Source organism: Capra hircus, unplaced genomic scaffold (assembly GCF_001704415.2).
Source record: "Capra hircus breed San Clemente unplaced genomic scaffold, ASM170441v1, whole genome shotgun sequence".
NCBI classification, from domain to species: Eukaryota; Metazoa; Chordata; class Mammalia; order Artiodactyla; family Bovidae; genus Capra; species Capra hircus.
Window position 1 is genome coordinate 2546 of NW_017189796.1, and position 21077 is coordinate 23622.

The 21077-nt window shown below is 57.7% G+C and overlaps 1 protein-coding gene across 2 annotated transcripts in view; it reads right to left on the reverse strand.

The window, feature by feature from the left end:
• Positions 1 to 2955: 2955 nt before the first annotated feature.
• Positions 2956 to 21077, reverse strand: part of TUBGCP3 (tubulin gamma complex associated protein 3) — a 33889-nt gene continuing 15767 nt past the window's right edge. For both annotated transcript variants that reach the window (XM_018044755.1, XM_018044754.1), the window contains exons 12-22: positions 18008 to 18118; positions 17581 to 17689; positions 16674 to 16863; positions 15430 to 15565; positions 15063 to 15131; positions 13011 to 13146; positions 8208 to 8296; positions 7660 to 7791; positions 6393 to 6533; positions 4521 to 4637; positions 2956 to 3963 (exon numbers count right to left, since the gene is read on the reverse strand). In XM_018044755.1, coding sequence (XP_017900244.1) covers positions 3805 to 3963; positions 4521 to 4637; positions 6393 to 6533; positions 7660 to 7791; positions 8208 to 8296; positions 13011 to 13146; positions 15063 to 15131; positions 15430 to 15565; positions 16674 to 16863; positions 17581 to 17689; positions 18008 to 18118 — 1389 coding nt within the window. In that variant the 3' untranslated portion in view covers positions 2956 to 3804. The remainder of the gene's footprint in view (positions 3964 to 4520; positions 4638 to 6392; positions 6534 to 7659; positions 7792 to 8207; positions 8297 to 13010; positions 13147 to 15062; positions 15132 to 15429; positions 15566 to 16673; positions 16864 to 17580; positions 17690 to 18007; positions 18119 to 21077) is intronic.

Here is a 21077-nt window from a genome sequence, read left to right on the forward strand (position 1 = left end):
ACACATACATTCACATAAACACACACATACACACACGCACGCACACACTCCACACATTCAGACACACACACATTCACATACACACACACACACGCACGCACACTCCACACACACACATTCACATAAACACACACATACACACACACGCACACTCCACACATTCACAGACACACACGCACACACTCCACACACACACATTCACATAAACACACACACACACGCACGCACACACTCCACACACACATTCACACAGACACACACACAATGCTGTTGCGTTGCCACGTTTGCCAGGCTGGGGAAACGCAAAGTGGGGCTCCGTGCAGGTTTTACGAAACGAGCGTGTGAACATGGAGGAACACGGTCAGGGGTGCGAGAGGATCTGGGCAGCAGCACCTCCGTCTGACCCCCGCTGCCCCCACCACGGCCGGCCAGGGTACTGTGCTGTGCTCCTGTCTGCGAACCCTCCATGGACGTCTTTCCATTGGATCCCATTCCGCTGAAAAGGCGCTGTGTGCAGCTGAAAGTCAACCTCTCCGCAGCTAAGCCAGTGTGTCTGCAGAGACCTCTGCTACACAATTACCAGGGCAGCCTGCACTGTCTTTGTTGAGCTAAAGAGAGGACAAGAACCTCTAAGGGAGGGGGACCCGGGGAAGAAGGCAGGACCACCTGGAATGGAACAGCTTGTCATTTACTAATCTGATCACTCACTCTACTGCTCCAGCCTGGGTCAACACGCAGACGTCGTCCCCACCACAGAAATCCTGAACCAGAGGGAAGCAAGGTCTGCGTGGCGGCCAGGAGGGGGGGATGGAGATGTGAGGGCCACCACCGGCAGCCCGGTGTGCCCGGGAGGTCAGGGCCTCCATGGAAACTCTTGTCCAAGTTTCACCCCAAGCGAGACTCAGCGCCAGAGGAGGGCGAGAGGTAGGCACCGGCTGCCCACACCTGTCAGACCAGGTCCAGAAGGCCTGGGTCACAGGGGTGCAGCTGCCCAGACAGGAACCAGCAGGGGCCAGGCCCGGCCCCCGTGGGGCAACGAACCACCCGTGGGACCAGCCCTGTGCCCACAGGGGCGTCTCCAGATACCCGGGTAATATGGAAGCCGCGACGGCCGCAGGGGATGCCTGGAGTAGGGCGGGTCCCCCTCAAGGCTGGTCTGCACTCTGGTAGGGAGGGGAGGCCTGACGGAGGCGGCTGGCCGGCATCCCCGCGAGGCAGACGCAGGCTGTCGCGCCCTCTGGGGACCCTCAGGGGTGGGGGCAGGGGTGAGGTTAGTGGTGGAGCTGGTGAACCCCTGGGAGGACACCAGGTGGAAGCTGCTGTCAGCAGCACGAAGCTGGGCTCCAGGCAAGTTGCTATGAGACTTTCCCTCCTTGCATTTTTATTAAAACCTTAAACCGGGAGAAAAGCAGAGTAACGCAGTTCTCTTCCTGAAGAGACACCTGGAAACACGGCCTCAGAACAATATCCATCATCACTCGTACCATTTGACTCAATTCTCTGGAGGCAGAAATCCCCGTGTGCTCACGGCCCTGCTCCCTGGGTCCACAGGGCGGGGCGGGGCATGAGGAGGCTGCAGCCGTGCACCCCCTGCGGTGCCCACTCCAAGCAGGCGCGGGGTCTGACCCCGAGGCCCGGGGCCCAGCGCCAGGTGACCCCGGCACGGCACCTGCTGCACCTGGGTCCCCTCAGAACACACAGCAGTGGAGACGCCCCCAGGGCAACCACCCCCCCCCACCCTGTGGCGGCCGTGGTTTCCGCCCCTCTCGCCCTCATGTGGACCTGGCGCCCTGTGACCCAGTCTGTGTGACCGTCGCTATTCAACCCAAGACTCTTTTCCCTGCAAGTGGGGTTTTCCATGGGCTGTGCCCTCCTGTCCGAGTCCAGCCTGGAGGACACATCCTCCCCAGAGACAGGGAGTCGCCCACAATGGAGTCTGCTGGGGACCAGGCCCGGGGGACAGGGCACTCGCCCCCCAGGATGAGCAGCCAGTCATCCAGCAGGAGCCCAGCCTTGGGGCTTCGGCCTCAGCAACTGGCCCCCCTGGGTGGTGGCAGGGGCCGGGGGCCCCTGTCCACTCAGCGCAGGGCCCCTGGCCAAGGACTGCGCACTGGCCCCATGCAGGCTATCCCCCGTGACGACCTGGAAGCTGAGAGCAGTGATCACTTTCTGGTGGACGCAGTGACCTCCTGGGGCCACAGGGGGCTCCTGCCTCCAGACAGCTCACTCACAGTGGGCTCTCCCCTCCCCCGCCCCAGGTGGAGCCCCCACTCAACACCACTCTTCTGGGTGAGACCCTGCTGGGTGACAGGCTGCCTGACCCTCAGGGCCCAGACCCACAGCCTGTCCTGAGGTGTGAGAGCCTCCACTTGGCCCCGCCCCATGGCCCTCGCCCCGGCCCCGGGAAGCTCCTCCTCAGCCCACAGGTCGGCCTGACTGCTTGACAGCTCTCTAGACGCAGAGCGGCATGCGAGCGTGCTTTCTGCCAAGGACTCATCTCTGGGAGACGCTCAGGACAGAGCAGAGGCAGGCTCCAAGCCCCTCGGGCTCTGGGCAGTCCGTCTAGCAGCGCACAGTGGCCCCTCTGGGGAGCTGTGCGCTGGAGAACCTGCTTCCCAGCTCTGCCACACGAATTTCTAAACCGAAAGTAAGCGCGTATCCTAGGGAGCTCTGCCCCTCACCCTGGGTCTGCCTCTGGGCAGCCGGGGCCCCTAGTGCCCCCTGTCCTGCGGGACCCTGCGCCCAGAGGAGCCAGTGTGGCTATCAGAACACCGATCTTCCCTCACCCTGCCCGGCGCAGGGGCCCTCACTCACCCAAGCCCGAGGGGCACACACGGCTTGTTTCCTGGCTTCACAGACCGTGATTCCCGTGCTGAAGCGCAGACCCTGCTGACCCCCGGCCCTGGAGCCCAGAGACTGAACTGTCCTCAGACGAATCGAGAAAGAGCCAACACGTCTGAAAGATAATTGCTTTTAATTGTCTAAGTTTTCACTTACGCAACATAATAAAGGCGGATTTATGTGACTTGATATGACATTTTTACAAAAAATGTCCCCCCAACATCTGGGCACAGTATATAAATATTTACAATGAAAAAATAGGCAAGGAAAAGGGAATCTTCATTATTCAAGACAATTTCTTTCCGATGCTTATCAGAATCCTGAAAATAAAGTACCTCGTTAGCTTTTCAGGCATCCACATTTACACGGTGCTTCAGCTGATGTCCAGAGAATTGAGGCATCAGGACTCTGCCCTTTTCTACACTGTTTCCCAAGGTGTCTGAGAGTAAATGAGATACAAAAATGTAAACTTTGAAAGAAGAGAAAAAAAGGATAAACGTGTGAACACGCTGATAGAAAGGCCCTTAGAGAGATTAGTATTTTACACTAAAAACCAAAATAAAACGCTCTCTCTGTTTCCTTAGTAGGGACATTAAACTTCAATTTAATTTGGTTATATTAACAAGAATTGCCTCTAAAGAGGATGTTAAAAAAATAGCAATGACGTTACCATCTTAACTGATGAATATCCATCGCCTGAATTTTCTCTAAAAGAAAGTGTGATCTTTTAAAAAGTGACGAATATAAATTATATTGTGGAGGGCTTAAGAAGCCTCTAAGTATGGTATCTTTACATATGAAGACTTTAAAAAATAAATTCGGATAGTGCAAGCCAGCCTGTTTAACTTAGTGACGTCACAAACACGGTCAGCTCCGCTGCCTAGAAGCACGCCCTGCCTCTGGCCAAGCCGGCCGTCCCGGAGGCCCCGGGAACGTTCCCATGGCGGCCCCCCGCGCTGGGCCTCAGGTGTGGGAGCTGCGCCGGCCCCGGGCGCCCAGGGACACACGCAGCCGCGGCTCCCGCGCCCGGTAGTGCTCGTTGAAGTCCAGCCTGAAGCTCAGGAAGCGCAGGCTCTCGTCGGGGCTGGTCGTCAGCAGCACCAGGAACTGCTGCACTACACCCTGCGGAAGCAGAGGGGGAGGCGCTCGCTCAGGTGCCGTCGGAGCCCCCGCCGTGGAGCCCCGCGGGGGTTTCCAGCAGCTCCCACCCTGGCAGGGTCCCGGGACCAGGGGTCACACCGTCGATGGAATTCACAACAGCAGCTTCACGGGAAAGGACTAGCCAACAGACGTCCCTTCTGGCCCTTAAGCTCTACAGGAGTCGGTGAAGCAGCAAAGCAAGCACGGAGAGGGCACCTGTCTTAATTCCGAGCAGGAAAGCCTGCTCACTTTCCACGTGCCTAGAAAGCACACAGAGTCAGGAAGCCCCGCCAGGGGACACTCAAGAGCTTAAGGAGCAGACGCGCGCTGGGAACCAGGGCCTCAGGGCCCAGGGCCAGGGCCGAGTCGCTAGAGGGGCCCCCGCTCACACCACAGATCCTCCTCCACTCGGGGGACGCGTCTGGGAGTTCCGACCCGTCTGAGCCGCAGAGACGAGGCTGCACTGACTGAGGGAGGCCTGTCCGCCCCTCGACAGCACGTGTTCCTTGCAGGGGACGGCATGAGGTCTGGACACGCACCTGGTAAAAATGGGTCAGAATGCGCAGCTGGGAGCACATCTTCGGGATGGACTCCCGGAACTCCCGGACCCTCTGGCTCTCTTGCTCCTCCTCTGCTGCCGTCACGCCCCACTGGCCCTGAGTCAGGAGAACCAGAGGTCAGACTCCGAACGAAGACGCACGCAGGCTGAGGTAGACGTGGGTGGGGGAGCTGTTTCAGGGCTGTCTCCTCGCGGTTCTGACACGCGTGGTAAAGGACACGCAGCCGGGAAATCGCCCTGCTGCTACACCATGGGGGAGAGTCCGGGACGCCCGCTGTAAGACCGTGGCATGCACACGTGTGCACAGGTACGTGTGTCGGGGGGTGGGGGTCAGAGAGCAAAGAGAGGGGTGGGTTCCTGCTGGAAAACAAGACTTCCAAACACGAGACACACAGAAGGGTCCTGTATGTGTCCCAGACACCTGACCACATCCGCGGGTGCTGCAGGAAGCTGGGAGAGAGCAGAAAACAGCTCTCCGGGCCCCCGCACAGGGCCCCATGTGCAGGCCTCAGGTCTGACGGCGGCTTCTTGGGTCACGGCCTCCTGAATGTTAATCACTCCTCAGGCACAGTTTCAGCTCTGCCGGCTCCTGCCGTCTGGACACAACACACTGAACAAGCCGCCTCACTATGCAGGTCTGCTCCGCAAGGCGCTGGCGCGTACAGTGGGTGCCGTCTGCAGAGCGGCCTGGCCCAGAGCGCAGGCTCACGGCTCCCGGGAAAGGGCAGGCTCTCCAGGCCGGGGCGGTCTGGGAGTCAGCACGGCTGGCTTCCCCAACACTGCCTGCCTGCCCAGCAGCTGACACGGATGAGCATGTGAGAACGGGCGCCCCGGGGAGTGTGTGTATTTATCCTCACTCCCACTTTGTGAATCAGGAAACAGGGCTCCGGCAGGGCACGTCAGCAAAGGCAGGAAGCCTGAGACGGGCGAGAGCCTCCAGGCTGCCCTGCCCAGGAGGCCCTGCGGGTGTCGCCAGCTCTGATGTCTCAGCCACAAACCCTGCTCCTGGCAACGCAAATGGGGTGAACACATGTTGGGGACACATACAGGAGCCTTCTGTGTGTCTCGTGCCAGCAGGAGCCCACCCTGCTCTTTGCTCTCTGACCACTCCCCCCCAACACACACACACCTGTGCACACCTGTGCACACCTCGGCTTCAGAGCAGGCTCCTGGCCTCTTCCCCACGGTGCAGCAGCAGGGTGACTTCCCAGCCACACGTCCATGACCCAGTGCGTCAGAACCGTGAGGGGACGGCCCTGAAACACCTGTCTCCACATACACGGAAGACAACGTGCCAGACACGCTGGATTCTTCCAAGTCACACCCCCACTGACACAGACAAGGAAACACTCAACACAGAACCGAACTGTGGCGGCTGAAGAGCCATCTGTCACCACCCCGAGAACAAGCACCTCGAAAAAGCCAAAGCCTCTACAGACTACGCCCAATACTAGGGACCCCGCCAAGACCCAAGCTCATTCGGCATGTGCACCTCAAGGTTGTCAACTAGAGACTTCGTGGAGGTCGCCAAACAGCCAAAGGGCAGAGGTCCAGTTCCCGTGTACACACCTGCGTCCACCCGCTCCAGATGAGTGCGCGCAGTCAGGCATCGCCCAGCGGAGACGCCGACGCAGCCGGGCGTCAGGACACTCCCTGAGGGACACTGGCCGGAGACCCGAGTTTCCCGTGCACTTGGCCTGCATTCGTTTTTAAGCTGGGTGACGGTGACCACCCAGCTCACTCAGGGCCCAGTGGGGCACAAGGCGGCCGCAGCAGAGCCCCTGCGGGCTTGCAGTTTCCACAGCAACTGCTCACCACCTGAACCAACACGCCAGCCGCCCCCAAACCACACCTCCGCTTCCCGCTGCTGCTTCTTGTCCTCAAACTGCAGGCGTCTCTGCAGTTCCTCCAGGGCGGCCCTGCAGATGGCATCCTGCGTGCTCTGAAGCTCAATGATCTGGTCGAAGACGGCTCTCAGCTGGTTGAGAAGGGCCTGGAGAGAGAGAACAGCCTTTTCTCTTATGAACAGAGCCCTCAACATGCGTAGTAATCACTACGCCTTTCAAATAATACACTGACCATTAGCAAAAAACCACTGTAAACCCAGACATCGACTCTGACTCTCAGGGGCTCTTAGCTGTTCTCATTCATCCACACCAGTCCCCGAGCCTCCACAGTGACGGGAGCAGCCAGAGCCAGCCCCGCCCACCCCACCTCCTGGCCCCGCCACGACCTCGAGAGCCCCCACGTGCCACCCAACCCCTGGAGCCCAGAGCCGAGTCTGCAGTGCAGCCACTCTGAGGGCCAGAAAGAGACGGGAAAGCATCATTTTATTTTTTTTTGGTGACACATGCCAAAACCAGACCCACAGGATATGAGAGAAAATTCTTTAAAAAACGTACAGATTCTGCGAGGATTTTTAGAAAGCGGTCTACCAGCCTTCGCACCAGGAAGGGAAGGGCAGTTTTGAACAAGTGTGCCAGTACGTCTGCTTAATTCAAAGTATCTTTGCCCAGTCACAGACAGCTAACCAGCAGACTCAAAAACTCAGCTGGAAGGAAAGGCCCTGCAAACATCATGCTCCCCAAAAGGGCCCCCGAGGTGAGCACAGGTTTAGTGGGGAGCGGCCCTCAGTAAGCCTGACATGCCACTGAAGTCACATAGTTAAACTTCAAAGATGCACTTGAAATTCTACTTCCTACTTCACATTTATCTCAAGTGAAAGCAAAGTGTTGCTTATTTCCCCAGATTTTTTAATAAAATCAAAGCTCCCAGAAGCCTCAGCACACATAAGACACAACGTTCAGAGCAGGGCCTGCAGGAGGGACAGTCAGCAACAAGGGGTTATCCTGACAGATGGCCTGTCCTGACTCCAGCCAGGGCCCGAGGTCAGGCTTCCACCTGCGCCCCCGATGGAGGGGCAAGCCCTGAACGCTCATTCCCGAGCTGCCTGGGGCTGTGTGGCTGTCAGAGGTCCCCATCTGTCAGGACAGCTCCCCCGCCCAGGAGGTGGGCGGTCACAGCACTCTCTCCCTGCCTCACGCCCGCTCCTGCCTCAGCCCCACTGCCCCAGCAGACACATCCACCAGCGCCGTGACAGGCCCGTCCGGCCACCTTACCCTGGAGTCGGCGTCCAGCAGGCAGCGGGAGATGACGGTGCCCAGGAAGGCCTCGTGTGCAGCGATGATGTGGTCTAGGTCCTGCGCCTGCTGCACCTGGTTCCACAGCTCGTCCCAGGAGCACTCGAGCACCTGGAACCGACACCCAGGCCCAGGGGAGTCGTCCCAGGAGCGCTCGAGCACCTGGAACCGACACCCAGGCCCAGGGGAGTCGTCCCAGGAGCGCTCGAGCACCTGGAACCGACACCCAGGCCCAGGGGAGTCGTCCCAGGAGCGCTCGAGCACCTGGAACCGACACCCAGGCCCAGGGGAGTCGTCCCAGGAGCGCTCGAGCACCTGGAACCGACACCCAGGCCCGAGGGAGCAGGTGGCGCGGCCCGGCCTGGCCCAGGGACACCGCGCCGCGGGGCGGGGCCGCGGGGCGGGGCCGCGGGGCGGGCCGCGGGGCGGGGCCGCGGGGCGGGGCCGCGGGGCGGGGCCGCGGGGCGGGGCCGCGGGGCGGGGCCGCGGGGCGGGGCCGCGGGGCGGGGCCGCGGGGCGGGGCCCACCTCAAAGGTGATGTAATACTGCATCTGGTGGATGAAGTGGACCATCTCGGAGGCCAGGATGTGGCAGTGGTGCAGCACCCCGGAGAACTCTGCAAGAGAGCGGGCGGCTGTCAGACTCCGGGCAGGCCTCGGGGCAGAGCGGTCTTCCTGCAGCGCCGGCTCTGCCGCTCGGCCCCACGGCCGCCAGCCTTCCCGAGCCAGCCTCCGAGCGCAGACAGACAGGGCCGCCCAACTGAGCAATACTCCCACGGAACACGAGGGACTGACAAGAAATGCAAAGCACAGAGCGTAACCGAGTTTCAAAATTAAAGAAAAAGTCATTTTATAATAACGCAGTATCTTGAATAAGATCAACTTTATGGTTTCTTTACAGTTAACTCGGTCTGCCTACAGTGTGTGAGACTTTCACTATTCCCTAGCTATTTGGAGACAAAAAATGACATCCCCTTAAGGAATATGACCTTGTCACCCAGGAGGAACGTGAACTTGGAGGGGATGGGCAGAGTCCAGACTCCACTCCTGTTCTTTACAAAACCAGCGAAAGGCTGGAGGGTCACCAGGGAGCAGCCGCTGTCTGTTTGGAGTTTTCACTTATTCAGGGACTCCGCTGGACCATTACGAGACACCACTGTCCCCAAGGCCCCACCAGGGACTGGCACGGGAGGGACCCTGACAAGGAGACGTGCCCCGGCACACCAGTGGGGCTGCTCCCGGCCTGTGCTGAGCTGCCCAGACAGCCCGCTCACCACAGCTGCGGCTCCGGGAGGACCCGTCTGCACCCCTCCTCAGAGAGGAGCGACCCCGCGAGACCCACGAGCAGGGTGAAAACTGCGCGCTGCGCGCCTAACACTCCCCTCAAGCCGAGGCCAGGCCACACGCAGGGGCTCTGCGGGCCACAGCAACTCCTGACCGGGGAGAAGCTGAGGCGCGAGGCCGCTGGCCTCACAAGCTGTCAGCTGGCCCTTCACTCTGAGAAATACAACTCACACCTGAAGCAGCCCTGAGTCTCTTTACCCAGTGCCGTGGGAATACGTTTAAAGCACAGTTAAAACATAAGTACTTCTGTTTTCACAACTGATCCACAAATACGCACATAATTCTAAAAGTCCCAAGAGCAAAGCAACCTTCACCCTGAGGTCCAGTAAGGACGCAAGCAAGCACCCCTCCCGCTGGAGCGAGTGGGCAGCAGAGAGCTGCACAGACACCAGGAGGGGCCACCTCCCCTCCGTTGACCGAGGCGTCAGACCGCGAGTGATTCTCTACTGCCCCCTCACGGCTGCAGGAAGAACTTCAGGGCTGGCTTTAGACACACCAGCTCTCAAGGGCTTGACCCCTCCCGCCTCGGCTGGCCTCTGAGCATCTGCACCGGACGCTTCTGCCAACTGGAGAAGCACCGGAAACAGCGTTGAGAGTTGTTGAAAATACAAAAATACCCTAAAACCAGGTATTCACAAATTCAGAATCGCCTCCTCCCGCTTGGAGCTGCAGCGGACGCAGCAGTGCTTGAAAGTAACCTCACCCACGACCCTCACGGCTCGTCTCTGGAGTCAGAGGACACTGGTGAGGCCTCAGGTCTCCCCCGGCTCCGGGGCCTCCGATCAGGGCCAGGCCTCCAGCAGACCCATCTGACATCCACCGTCCACTGGGGCCCTGGAGCGCTGCACAGACCCCTTCCTGATGGCCGGCCCGGCGCCCGGGTGCGGCACTGAGGCAGGAGACCAGGAACCAGCCGAGGCCACAGCCCCGCTGGGCAGAGGACTAACCGCCTGGCTTTGAAGCTGGCAAACAGATGAGGACGACCTACTCATCCACAGGGACAGAAACGAGACACAAAGGGACGCTCACAGCGAAGAAGGCCCACCGGCCTTAGCGGCACCGTCCCACGAGCCTGGACCACTCCAAGTGTGAGAGGGACGGCTGCCATATTCATCGCCAGGAAAGGAAAACAGTCCCGAGGTGACGGGGAGCCAACCACTCCTCCCTGCTCAGTTTTATCTCCAACAAGGACCAAAAAGGGGCTATCTGAACACTACTCTTTGAGGAGGGGGCCTCCCTGCGCTTCCCCCAGACCCCTGACACAAAAGCTGTTAGGAAGAACACAGGAAGCTCACCACCAGCGACCCTGGACTGCACGTCCGTCTCACCTGGCTCCAGCTTATCTGAAGCATAGACCCAGCTGCCACTAACAGCCTGGCTCCAGCTTATCTGAAACAGAGACCCAGCTGCCACTAACAGCAACAGTTTTGAGATTCACTGAATCTAATGGAAGAATTACCATTTCTTTTCAAAGGAAAAAAACCTCTTTAAACCATTTCAGATCAACGTTGTCTTTTGTCCAGTTAAATATATATAAATGGATTTAATCATGTAGGCAGACCATTATCAAAAACTCTTTTCCTAAGCAAATCATTTTCAGGCCTAACTATTTATTCTAAACAGCTGACCTTGACAAACATTCCTGAAAGGACACCTAGGACGGTCATCACTGACACTGTGCAGGTGGCCAGGCAGGCTCAGGTGTGAAGGGCTCACACGCCGTTTACAGGGGCATTTTGTGAGTCTTCCCATATTTCTGCCTCAGGTTTACAGTGGGAAGGATGTTTCTAAACCTCCTGTGTTAACAAGACAAACCACCCAATGGATCTCTGCTCATCAAGCTGCCTGGCCATTAACAAGGAAAATACTGTCCTATAAGTTAAGTTAAAAGTAAGAACCCTGTACCCCAACAGAATCAAGGGCAAAAAGGGCAACTTGCTGGGAAAGGAAACACCAATGACACATGAAGAGGCTCTGCAGGCAAAGGCGATTTTAAAGCTTAAAGGGAAGGAAGTGAGCTTCCAGGGTCCTCCCTGGAAGGGAGATGCGACGGGAACCCTCAGTGGTAGGGCTCTGCACGCCCACGGCAGGGGGCACAGGCTCCATTCCTGGTCAGAACCAAGATCTCGTATGCTCTGGGGCACAGCCAAAAAAAACTTAGAATAACAAACAATAAAAGTAAATAAATGAACCTCAATGTTCACCTATCAAACTGACAGTCTGAACAATTTAATATCCAGTGTTAGCACCCCCTCCCAAAAAAACCCCAACCAGCAGCACAGACAGCTTTCGGCCAGTGAGAGCTGTGTTTACGGGGATGTGAACGGACTGGTACAGCTTTCCTAGAAAGCAACCTGACAGTACGCACCAAGAGAGTTAAAGTGGAAATACTAACAAATATAAACGTTAGTAAGTATAAAGTAAGAGCAAGAGTCGTACCTGTTACCCCAGCAATTCCACTTCCAATTCACCTATGCTAGAGAAACATTCAGAGGCACGTAAATACGTATTTATAAAACACGGCATTATTTATACTAGTGGAGAATAGGTAAAAAAACTACTAACCAAAGAGAAAAGATAAAATATGTCCACATGAGGCAATATCATGCTATCAAAAGTGTTTTACAGGAAGTTTTAATGACAAGCGAAAAGGTTCAGTGAAAGAAGCTGAAACTGAACACAACATAATAGAATTATGTTAAAATTACACAGAAAATTGATCAAAGAAGTGTGTAGTTATCTCCAAGGAGTAAACTCACTGATGATTAGGCAAAGTAAGAGAGAAGCCAGTTCACACAGACACTGCTGATACCCCCGTGAGAAAATGCACCACAACCAGCTAACACGCTCAGCTGCTACAGAGCTCAGATCTCCCCACGTCTATAAACATCACAGTTGCTTATTTAGAAGACTGAAATAATGACAGAGTCCATCCACCACACTGAACGGACCCACCTCAGGCAACGGGGAGGATGGGAACCCTGGGCCCATAGGGAGTAGGGCAGGGCAGAGGGAAGGTGGGACGGGCCAGGAACACGCAGTGATGCTCCTCCCGAAGGTCCCACAGGTGAAGCAGCGCACGGCCACTAGAAGGTGGACGCTGAAGGCACTTACCGTCCACAACCACGGCAGGATCTAACGGGACATGTCCCCTCTGGCCTCCGCCCCAGCTACTTCAGGGGCCCCACTACCCACCTTCTTGGAAATGAGCCCAGAGAAAGCTGGGCCAGGACCACAAGGGCACCACGGGCCACCGGCTGGGTCCCGGGGATACGGGCAGCGAGGGCGCCCAGCAAGCCCTCGACTCTGCACAATCAGACAGGGCTCGGTGCCTGCCAGCCCCAGCCTCGGGGCTGCCCCTGACCTGAACTCGGGGGCCTCCGCCTGGTGAACAGGCAGAGCCCACATGGGCCCCTTTACAGAACTTGCTTCCACCACCAGAGGACTAAGGGTATGACTGCTTGTTCTTCTGGTGACATAACTGGTGGAAATACTTTCTCGAAGGTTCTGATCAAATCCCTTTCAATACAAAGACTTCAAATTTACAACTGAAGTCATTCAATATTTATAAAATTAAAATAAACTTAACTATCTGACATGAAAGTTTTATTACAGCTTTTCATTGTAAAAATTATAAAATCTTTTCATGTTCTGGTTAGATCCAAATCAGTATATAAAGCAATTTCCAGATAGACTTTAATTAAAACACTAATAAGTGAATTTTAAATGAGCTGGTGATTTACTAAACGGCTTTCTTTCCTTAATATTTTTTTAAACACGTATGAACACTATATGATTCTTCACTATAAGAAACTTCATGGCCTAAGAAAAAGCTAACGACTCAATTTGTTTTTCCTGATTTGCACTGAAGTCAAGATAGCGATATTACAAACGAGCCTCTTCACAAAAGACAAACCCACTGGCACACTTCTCAATTTCTTTAGGGACCTCCGCGTTGGGCTGCGGACGCCGTGGGCGGGCGGCTACCTGGCAGGTTTCTCAGGAGCTTGGCGTTGCACATGTGGCCCTTCCGGATGTCCGTGAGGATGTACTCCATCCGCTTGGCCCGCCACAGGAAGTTGAACACGCGCAGGTAGTGGCTCATGCACTCTCGAGTGAACACCTGCAGAGAGCAAAGCAGGCTGACGGGGCGCAGGACACGCACGCCCTCCCGGGCAGGCTGCGTCTCCCGTGCGCTCCCAAAACAAGAGGCCAGGCCCATGCACCCTCCCGGGCAGGGCTGCGTCTCCTGTGCGCTCCCAAAACAAGAAGCCAGGCCCATGCACCCTCCCGGGCAGGGCTGCGTCTCCTGTGTGCTCCCAAAACAAGAAGCCAGGCCCATGCACCCTCCCGGGCAGGCTGCGTCTCCTGTGCGCTCCCAAAACAAGAAGCTAGAGCACACAGAACCAGCTCTCACACCTTCTAAGCAGTAGGTAAGCACGCACACAGTCCATTTTAGGAAAGCCTCCTCATGTTAACAGCCTCACTGACCACTAGTGTGCCAGAGCATACTCAACGGCCTGGCCTGATGACCACAAGTTCCGTGTGACAGACATTGGCTGAGCACGCAGCAACCCAAGACGAACGCCCACCCGAGGGCTGGAGGGCAAAGGCCGGACGGACAGCGGCCACTTCCCTGCAAGTCCCTGGCGGACCTCCACCAACCAATGCCGAGACCCCTCATCCTTCCAACCCAGACTCTCTCATCGCACCACCTACCCACTGGAGATGGCATGGACACTGACACCTACTAGCCACAGGTAGGCTCTATCCCAAATTTCTTTTCAAATAAATCTACGATGCTAACTTCTTTTCCTAACTCTACTTGAGCTTTTAAAAATCTAAAATTCTGAAGACAGAACACTGCACAGTCGATCGTTTATGCGAAGTCCACAGCATACAACCTCGATACTACAATAATTAAGTAACCATATATGCAGACCAAGTTCAGTTCAGCTATTATTCCAGACACATTTTGTGAAATAATCGAGGCAGCTGGCTTTGCTATGGTATCATTTATACTACAAAAAAAACACATCAGTATACAATATTAACATGGTAGATGATATGACAGTTTCCAACAACTTGTTAAAATATCCGGTTTTGTACCCTAAAATTACTAGAACTGTTTAAGATATACGTTAATGGGGAAAAAACTAATTTGCATACGACCAAAAATAAAGCTTGAGGGCAGCTATGTATTGAAAACACGGTAGCTTTGATCAGGGAATCTGTGTGTAAAAACCTGCCCCGGCAGCTGCCACCTCGGAGCAGATGGATGGCAGAGCTGGCAGCCGCGGGGGAGCCCGGCCTTGGCGCCGACAGTCCACCGGGCTGGGCCGGGCCGCTGGGGACAGGCAGGCTGGCCAGGACGGCGCCCACAGAGGCCACCAGGGAGCTGCTGCAGAGCCGGGGACGCGGCGCCTCAACACGGGAGCTCCCGAGAATGAGAAGAAACGGGGGTCCATCTTCAATACTTCAGAGGGAAAGCGACAAGCAAGGCCAGAGGGATCTCGGTCAAGGACATCCTCCCGAGTCTCAGTAAGACAGACTGGGCGTGACGAGGGTGTCTAACTACAGAGGCAGGAGAGAGCCCTGCTGGTCACTCCCATTCAAGCCAACAGTGAAACTGTCTAAACACAGTGAAAGCGCTACACACAGCAGGACAGCTATGCCCTCAGCCATTTAAACGAGTAATGAACACCAAACGCTACCCGAGGAGCGAAAATACGACTCCCCCACAGCACGCTTCGCAGTTCACTTCAGATGATCCTAAATTAGTCGATCCAGTCTGAGAACAGCGGAACACAACAAACAACCCACCTACCAAGTGCCTGCCAACCCTACGGTGGGACAAATGGCACTTTAACAACTGTTGCAATGTTAAAGCACTTAGCACTCAGTGACTGCCTCACACATACACACACACGCACGCCCCTGGCTTGAGTGCTCATTCAGCGGGTATGTCTTGGTGCCAAGCGATCACTTCCAAGAGAGGCTGTCAGACGCAGTAGCTGTGAAGCTGCCCGCGGGCCTTACAGTGGCGATGGGGCCGTCCACGTGGTAGTCCAGGCTGAACACATCCCAGCCGGTGTCCCCCGGAGAGACCTGCGGGAGAGCACACACACTGCAGGGCCTCCGGCCCTCACGCGGCCACACCCCAAGGAGAACAGTAAACGAAGCCGCTTCTAAACCCACTCAGCGTGTGGAGCGCCAGCCGTGCGCGAGCAGAGACGCGCAGCTCTGTCCACACGGCGCCGGGCATCACGTGCAGGGATGAAGGGCACGTCCGCCTCAGACTCACCGCCCCCTCCAGACCACCCCCAGACCAGAGCGGCCTTGACAGCAGGGCCCCAAGCCCCACGAGGCACTGCCCACAGCCCCGCTCGGGGCCCAGAGTCGGCACCTCCAGCAGCCTCACGTCCAGTCGCCTGAGGATCTCCGGGCTGTCAAACTGGGCGTTGGTGGCTCTGACGGCGGTCTCCAGAATTCCAGTCAAGTTGTGCTGGTACAGAGTCGTAGCTGGACGGGCAAGCTCTGGTCTTCACAGATTCGTATAAAAGTAAAAGAGGACATTACTTGAATTCACAATAATCTCTGGAGAAACTTAAAATCACAGAGCTCAAATTATAAAAACACAGATGGAAACGACACAACCCGGGAGCAGAAGTTTCACAGAATCAACGGCGAGTGAGATTCCGTCGGGCACTGGGGGAGTAAGACATTCCTTTAAAAATTAATTTCGATTCAGCTTAAAACTGGTCTTGAGAGTTTTGATTCCTAAAACACTGAACCAGGTCACGTGTTAGGAAGCACAGCTCCTCACTCCAGCCTGGCCCTGGGGCAGCGTGAGCCCTGGCACCGCCTGCAGATCCCCGTGGAGGACAGGCCTCGGCTAAACCAGAGCAACGGGGCGTGGGACACCCAGAGCCGCACCGCCAGCAGACCCTGAGGACGAGCGGCAGCTGCGGCCCCACACACCACGCTAACAGCTCTCTGGCCAAGCCCACCCTCCCCAGCGGTGCGCACAAACTGCCCCGCAGCCTTCAGGCCGCAGGATGTCGGCAGGAGAGGCTGAGGAGACCAACAACGCCAGCGTCGCTCAGGTGCCGAGGCAAGCTGGCCAGGGATGGCGCCTCCTTTTAAATTAGAAACTGGAAATGCACTTTTGAGAAGAAATGAAGCTTTTGTTTGATACCAAGGATGAGATGCTCCAATTATTAAAACCAAGCAGAAGGCAAACACAGGTGAGTCACCCAGAGGACGAGGTCTGTAACGTGGCCCTAAAGGGTCAGAAAGGCCCGTGTCCCCGCCCACGCCCCCACACCTGCTCCTCCCACCTGCTCCCCCCACACACTCATGCTTGCTCCCATTTGCCCTACAGACAACTTTCACCCAAAGCTAAGCCAATAGAGCAGGGCACACACCCCTTACACATCCGTCGGGGCCTGTACTCACAGGCACACGAGCCTCCGCAAACGAGGCAAACAGAGCTAGTGGGACTGGCGTGGCAAGGCTTTATCCTCCCACGGCTCTACGCGAGGTCAACAAATTTCCTCTAATGCCACTCGCTCTTTTAAACAACAACTGCCAGACCCCTGGCCTTGCTGAACCCCCGCACACGCATGGGAGCGCCCGGCGCCGCCTTACTTGAGCAGGTCCATCAGGTGCCGGATGAAGTCCCCCTGGCCGAGCAGCAGGTACCGGCGCACGGCCTGCATGTGGTCCAGCAGGCTGTACTTCCTGTTCAGGACGTCCAGGAGGTACTTGCTGGTCTCAAAATAAGCTGCATCAATTTTCCCCTGAAACGCATTTTCCAAATCTGTGAATAAATCTGCAGCTGTGAAGAACAAAAGGGAAAGCACACACACATAATCGCGTTTCACGGAGGAGGAAGGAGAGGCTCCCAGGCACACGCGTCGGCCCACGCCCCCCGTGGCTCCTCACGCACACACATCGGCCCACGCCCACCCATGGCTCCAAGACAGGCCACAGGAGCCGCCGGGGCCACCAGCATCCCCAGCTGGGACCCCACAACACTGCCAACGCTGGACATGGAGCAGACACCTGTGTTCCCACCTGGAGAAGCCCAGAGGGGACTGCTTACTACATCACAGATTTAAAGGTCACAGCCCTTCCACAATGGAGCCAACTCCAGGCCGCACTGAAACAGTGGTTCAGAGGGCATGGGGCGGGTCAGGGGTGATGGTCTTGAGGATAAGCCCGAGATGGCACGTGTTACAGGCATGACGGCTAGGCGCCGCCAGCATGCAGCCACATCAGGGCATCACAGGCTTCAGGGAGGCCAGACAGCATCCAGGGCAGATGGGGGCAGCACACGGGGCCCAGAGGGGCCGAGTCCCCAGCTTCAGATGGAGGAGGAGCAGTACCCGGAGCTGATTCACACAAGCAGCTTCTTAATGCGGGTTTGCACCCATGTAACCCAAAACCACATCTCAACACTGGATTTCTACTGAAAAACCCCGACGACGCGTGCGCAGGCAAGGAGAGGCCCCCACGTGGAGCAGCAGGCGCCCTGCCAGCGTCGCCCGCGTACCGTCCTGCAGGGGCTCCGCAGACCTGGCCACGGCGATCACCTTCGCAGGGGGCGTCTGGTCGTGGCACACCTGGTGCAGAAAGTTTATCGACTTTCCTATCAGAAGGACCTGAAGGAGGAGACAGCCGGGAGTCACCGTCACCCAGAACTACAACGATCGCACATCCAAGCTCTACAGACGTTCAAAAGCCACAGGTTATTCCACTGACTCAAAACCAGCAGCAACACTGGGGATAGCGCCAGGGGAATTTCAGGACCTGGAAAAACTATTAACAGACACATGCAAATACACGTTGGTGCAGCCAACTAACACACACTCCACCTCAAGAACGCAGACCCTACGAGGCCATGAGGCGCGTCCCACCGCAGACCGGCCCTGCCCCCGCGCAGGCAGGCGCGCGCTGGGGCCCGAGCCGCAGGAGCCCACCTTCCGGCACTGGCCCATCGTCATGAAGGACGGGATCATGGACGTGCGCAGCGTGTATTTGTCATGCCACAGCCGGTCCGTCTTCACGGTCGGGTCCGACGCCACGAAGAACTGCAAGTGAGGAGGCGGGAAGACGGACAACGTGACGCTTCCGGCAGAGTGTGCACCGACCGCACAGCAGGAAGCCGGCAACGCTGGCCTCCAGAGGCAGGAGAGCTGCCGCTCACAGCAGCGCTTGTGTCAAAGGGCGTCTCGGACAGCTCTCCCTAAACGCAATCACGCATTCCCCATTTCCTGTAACAAAAGGTGGGTGCTGAGACAGGCTTTTTCCCTAAGACACGAGATGGTCCTTCAATCACAGCATCTGCTCTCCACCTGGAGGGTGGGTGCGGGCAGTGCTAACCCACAGGGACTCTTCCCAGACCTCTGAGCCCGGCTCCATTTTCAACTCAAGCCGACTCAAGAGTTTTCCCGCCCTCCTGTGTCAAACAACTGCGTCTCCGCCGCCAGGGTGTCTGCCCCAGCCCTGCAGGGGCCTGGGTGTGGAGCACAGGCACCTTGCCTGCGGCACACAGCTCAGAGGCCGGGCGTGGCCAGCTCCTGACCTGGGCACGGCCAGCACCGGCCCACCCAGCAGTCCCACGCGGAGTGACCTTCTCGGGGCGGCTCTGTCCTGAGAACCACCGTGCTCAGAAGCTCCCCGGTCCGCTTCCTCAGCCTCACCAACCCGGGGACCAGCCTGATGGCTGACGGCAGAAACGACGCGGGACGCGAAGGAGGAAGCTGAGTCACCGCTGCTTCCAGCTCCTCTGCTTCTGCACCGAGGACACTCTCCTTCTCCAGTCACGGTCCTAACAGACTCGCGCTTTTATTCTGTAAGCTCCATCCTACTCTCTGCATCCAAGTGAGCTCCCTTCCCGTCACGCTCACGAGTCGGCCGTATCTCCAGACCCCACGGCTAAGGGCTGACTCACGCGGCGCTTGCCTTTCTCTGTCTTCTTTCACTCAGCATAACGTCCCTCCAAGTCCATCCATGTTGCTGAAAATGGCGGAGCCCCACTCCTCCCTGGCCGAGTAGTATCCACTGCGGACACACCGCATCTTCTCTCCTCGTGCCCCTGCTGACGGGACACTTCAGCTGCTTCCACACTTCAGCAGCCGGCAGTAACGATGCTGCTAACACCAGCCCGCACCTCTTTCCAAATGGGCGCTTCTGTTCGATGGGTGAAAGCCCAGGAGGCGGCGTTTGCTGAGAAAGCTCTGTGCTGTCTCCACAGGGGCTGCGCCAGCGCCCGCCACCGCCACGGGCGGAATTCCTCACGCTGGCCCCCGGCGCCCGCCACCAGCAACAGTCCCCTTTCCTGCAGGCTCGCCAACATCGGCCGTTTCCTGACGGCCAACCTGACAGGCGTGACGTGCCGTAGTGCCTCCCTGCGGCCCCGGTTTGCGTGTCTCTAACCATTAGTGATGCTGAGCACCCCTGTGGGCCATCTGTGCGTCTCCTCTGGAGAAATGCCCATTTCAGAAGGTCCCTTCAGGGCTCTAGTCTTGCCCAACTAGCGGACCCAGAGGCAGTTGTAATGCTGCTGCAGAAGTAGCAAAGCTCAGGGGTCACCTGGGTTTTTTCTTTCAGGGAAAAGGAGTGAAAACTCGACCCTAGGGTGTAGGTCAGTCCCACCCAGAGGCAGCCAAGGTGGGACGCTGGGCCTCACTCTGCAGCAGCAGGAGGAGAGGGAAGGGTCCCAACAGCAGGGAAACACGGTGTTCAAGAGAGCTGCCTGGGAGGCCCACACCATGAGCCCGGGGCCAGGGTCAGATGGAAAACAGTCCTGCTCAGGGTGAGTCACGTGAGACGCACAGAAGGGAGGGATAAGCCAAGGGGGTGCAGGGTGGGCGGGGGACAGTCCCCCAGCGCAGGAGACAAACTCAAAGCTGCAGGTGCAGCCCCTTCCGCCGCCAAGCCAGCCCCTCTCCAGGACTGACTTCAGAGAAGCTGCTAGACACACATGGAGGCCCATGAAGGCACGGCCACCTCATCAATGCGGTGGAGACGCACACCTACAAGAGCACCATCTGCTCAGACAGAGTCACCGGGTAGAACGCCGAGTCCACGCCAGAGCCACGCCACAGGGGCTGCAGGGCCCCCAGAGCACACGCACGGGGCCCGCGTGCGCTCACACCAGGGACGGGGCGCCCAGGGCACATGCACGGGGGCTCACACCAGGGACGGGGCGCCCAGGGCACAGGCACGGGGGCTCACACCAGGGGATGGGGCGCCCAGGGCACAGGCACGGGGCCCTGCGTGCGCTCACACCAGGGACGGGGCGCCCAGGGCACAGGCACGGGGGCTCACACCAGGGGATGGGGCGCCCAGGGCACAGGCACGGGGGCTCACACCAGGGGATGGGGCGCCCAGGGCACAGGCACGGGGCCCTGCGTGCGCTCACACCAGGGACGGGGCGCCCAGGGCACAGGCACGGGGGCTCACACCAGGGACAGGGCGCCCAGGGCACAGGCACGGGGCCCCGCGTGCGCTCACACCAGGGACGGGGTGCCCGGAGCACACGCACGGGGCCCGCGTGCGCTCACACCAGGGGATGGGGCGCCCAGGGCACAGGCACGGGGCCCCGCGTGCGCTCACACCAGGGACGGGGCAGTGCGGTCCTGTCTACTTCCATTGTTCACATGCAGTTTCACCCACGAGAACCGAGGTGAACCCAAGAACCCAGCCACAAGGGCCAGGACCTCCCACTGCCACTCCGCCCAGGCCTACCTGCCAACCCCTGAGCTTTGCCAAGGTCACGGCCAAGTTTATTCTAGAATCCGCGCGTTTCTTAGCCGCTTACTGTGTGTTAAAAGCCACAACTCCCACTTGATCCCCTTCTTTACTAACATAACGCAGAGTCAAGGCCGAGCGGCGGGCCCTCTCTACTTCTGGTCAGAAGCCTGCAGTTTCATGGGATGACTGTAACAGTGACTTTCGGACAAACACGTTGCTTTCTAGCAGAACTAAGTATGTTTCAATGTGTAGGATACAAATACACATACAGATGACCTGGCTCAGCTAACC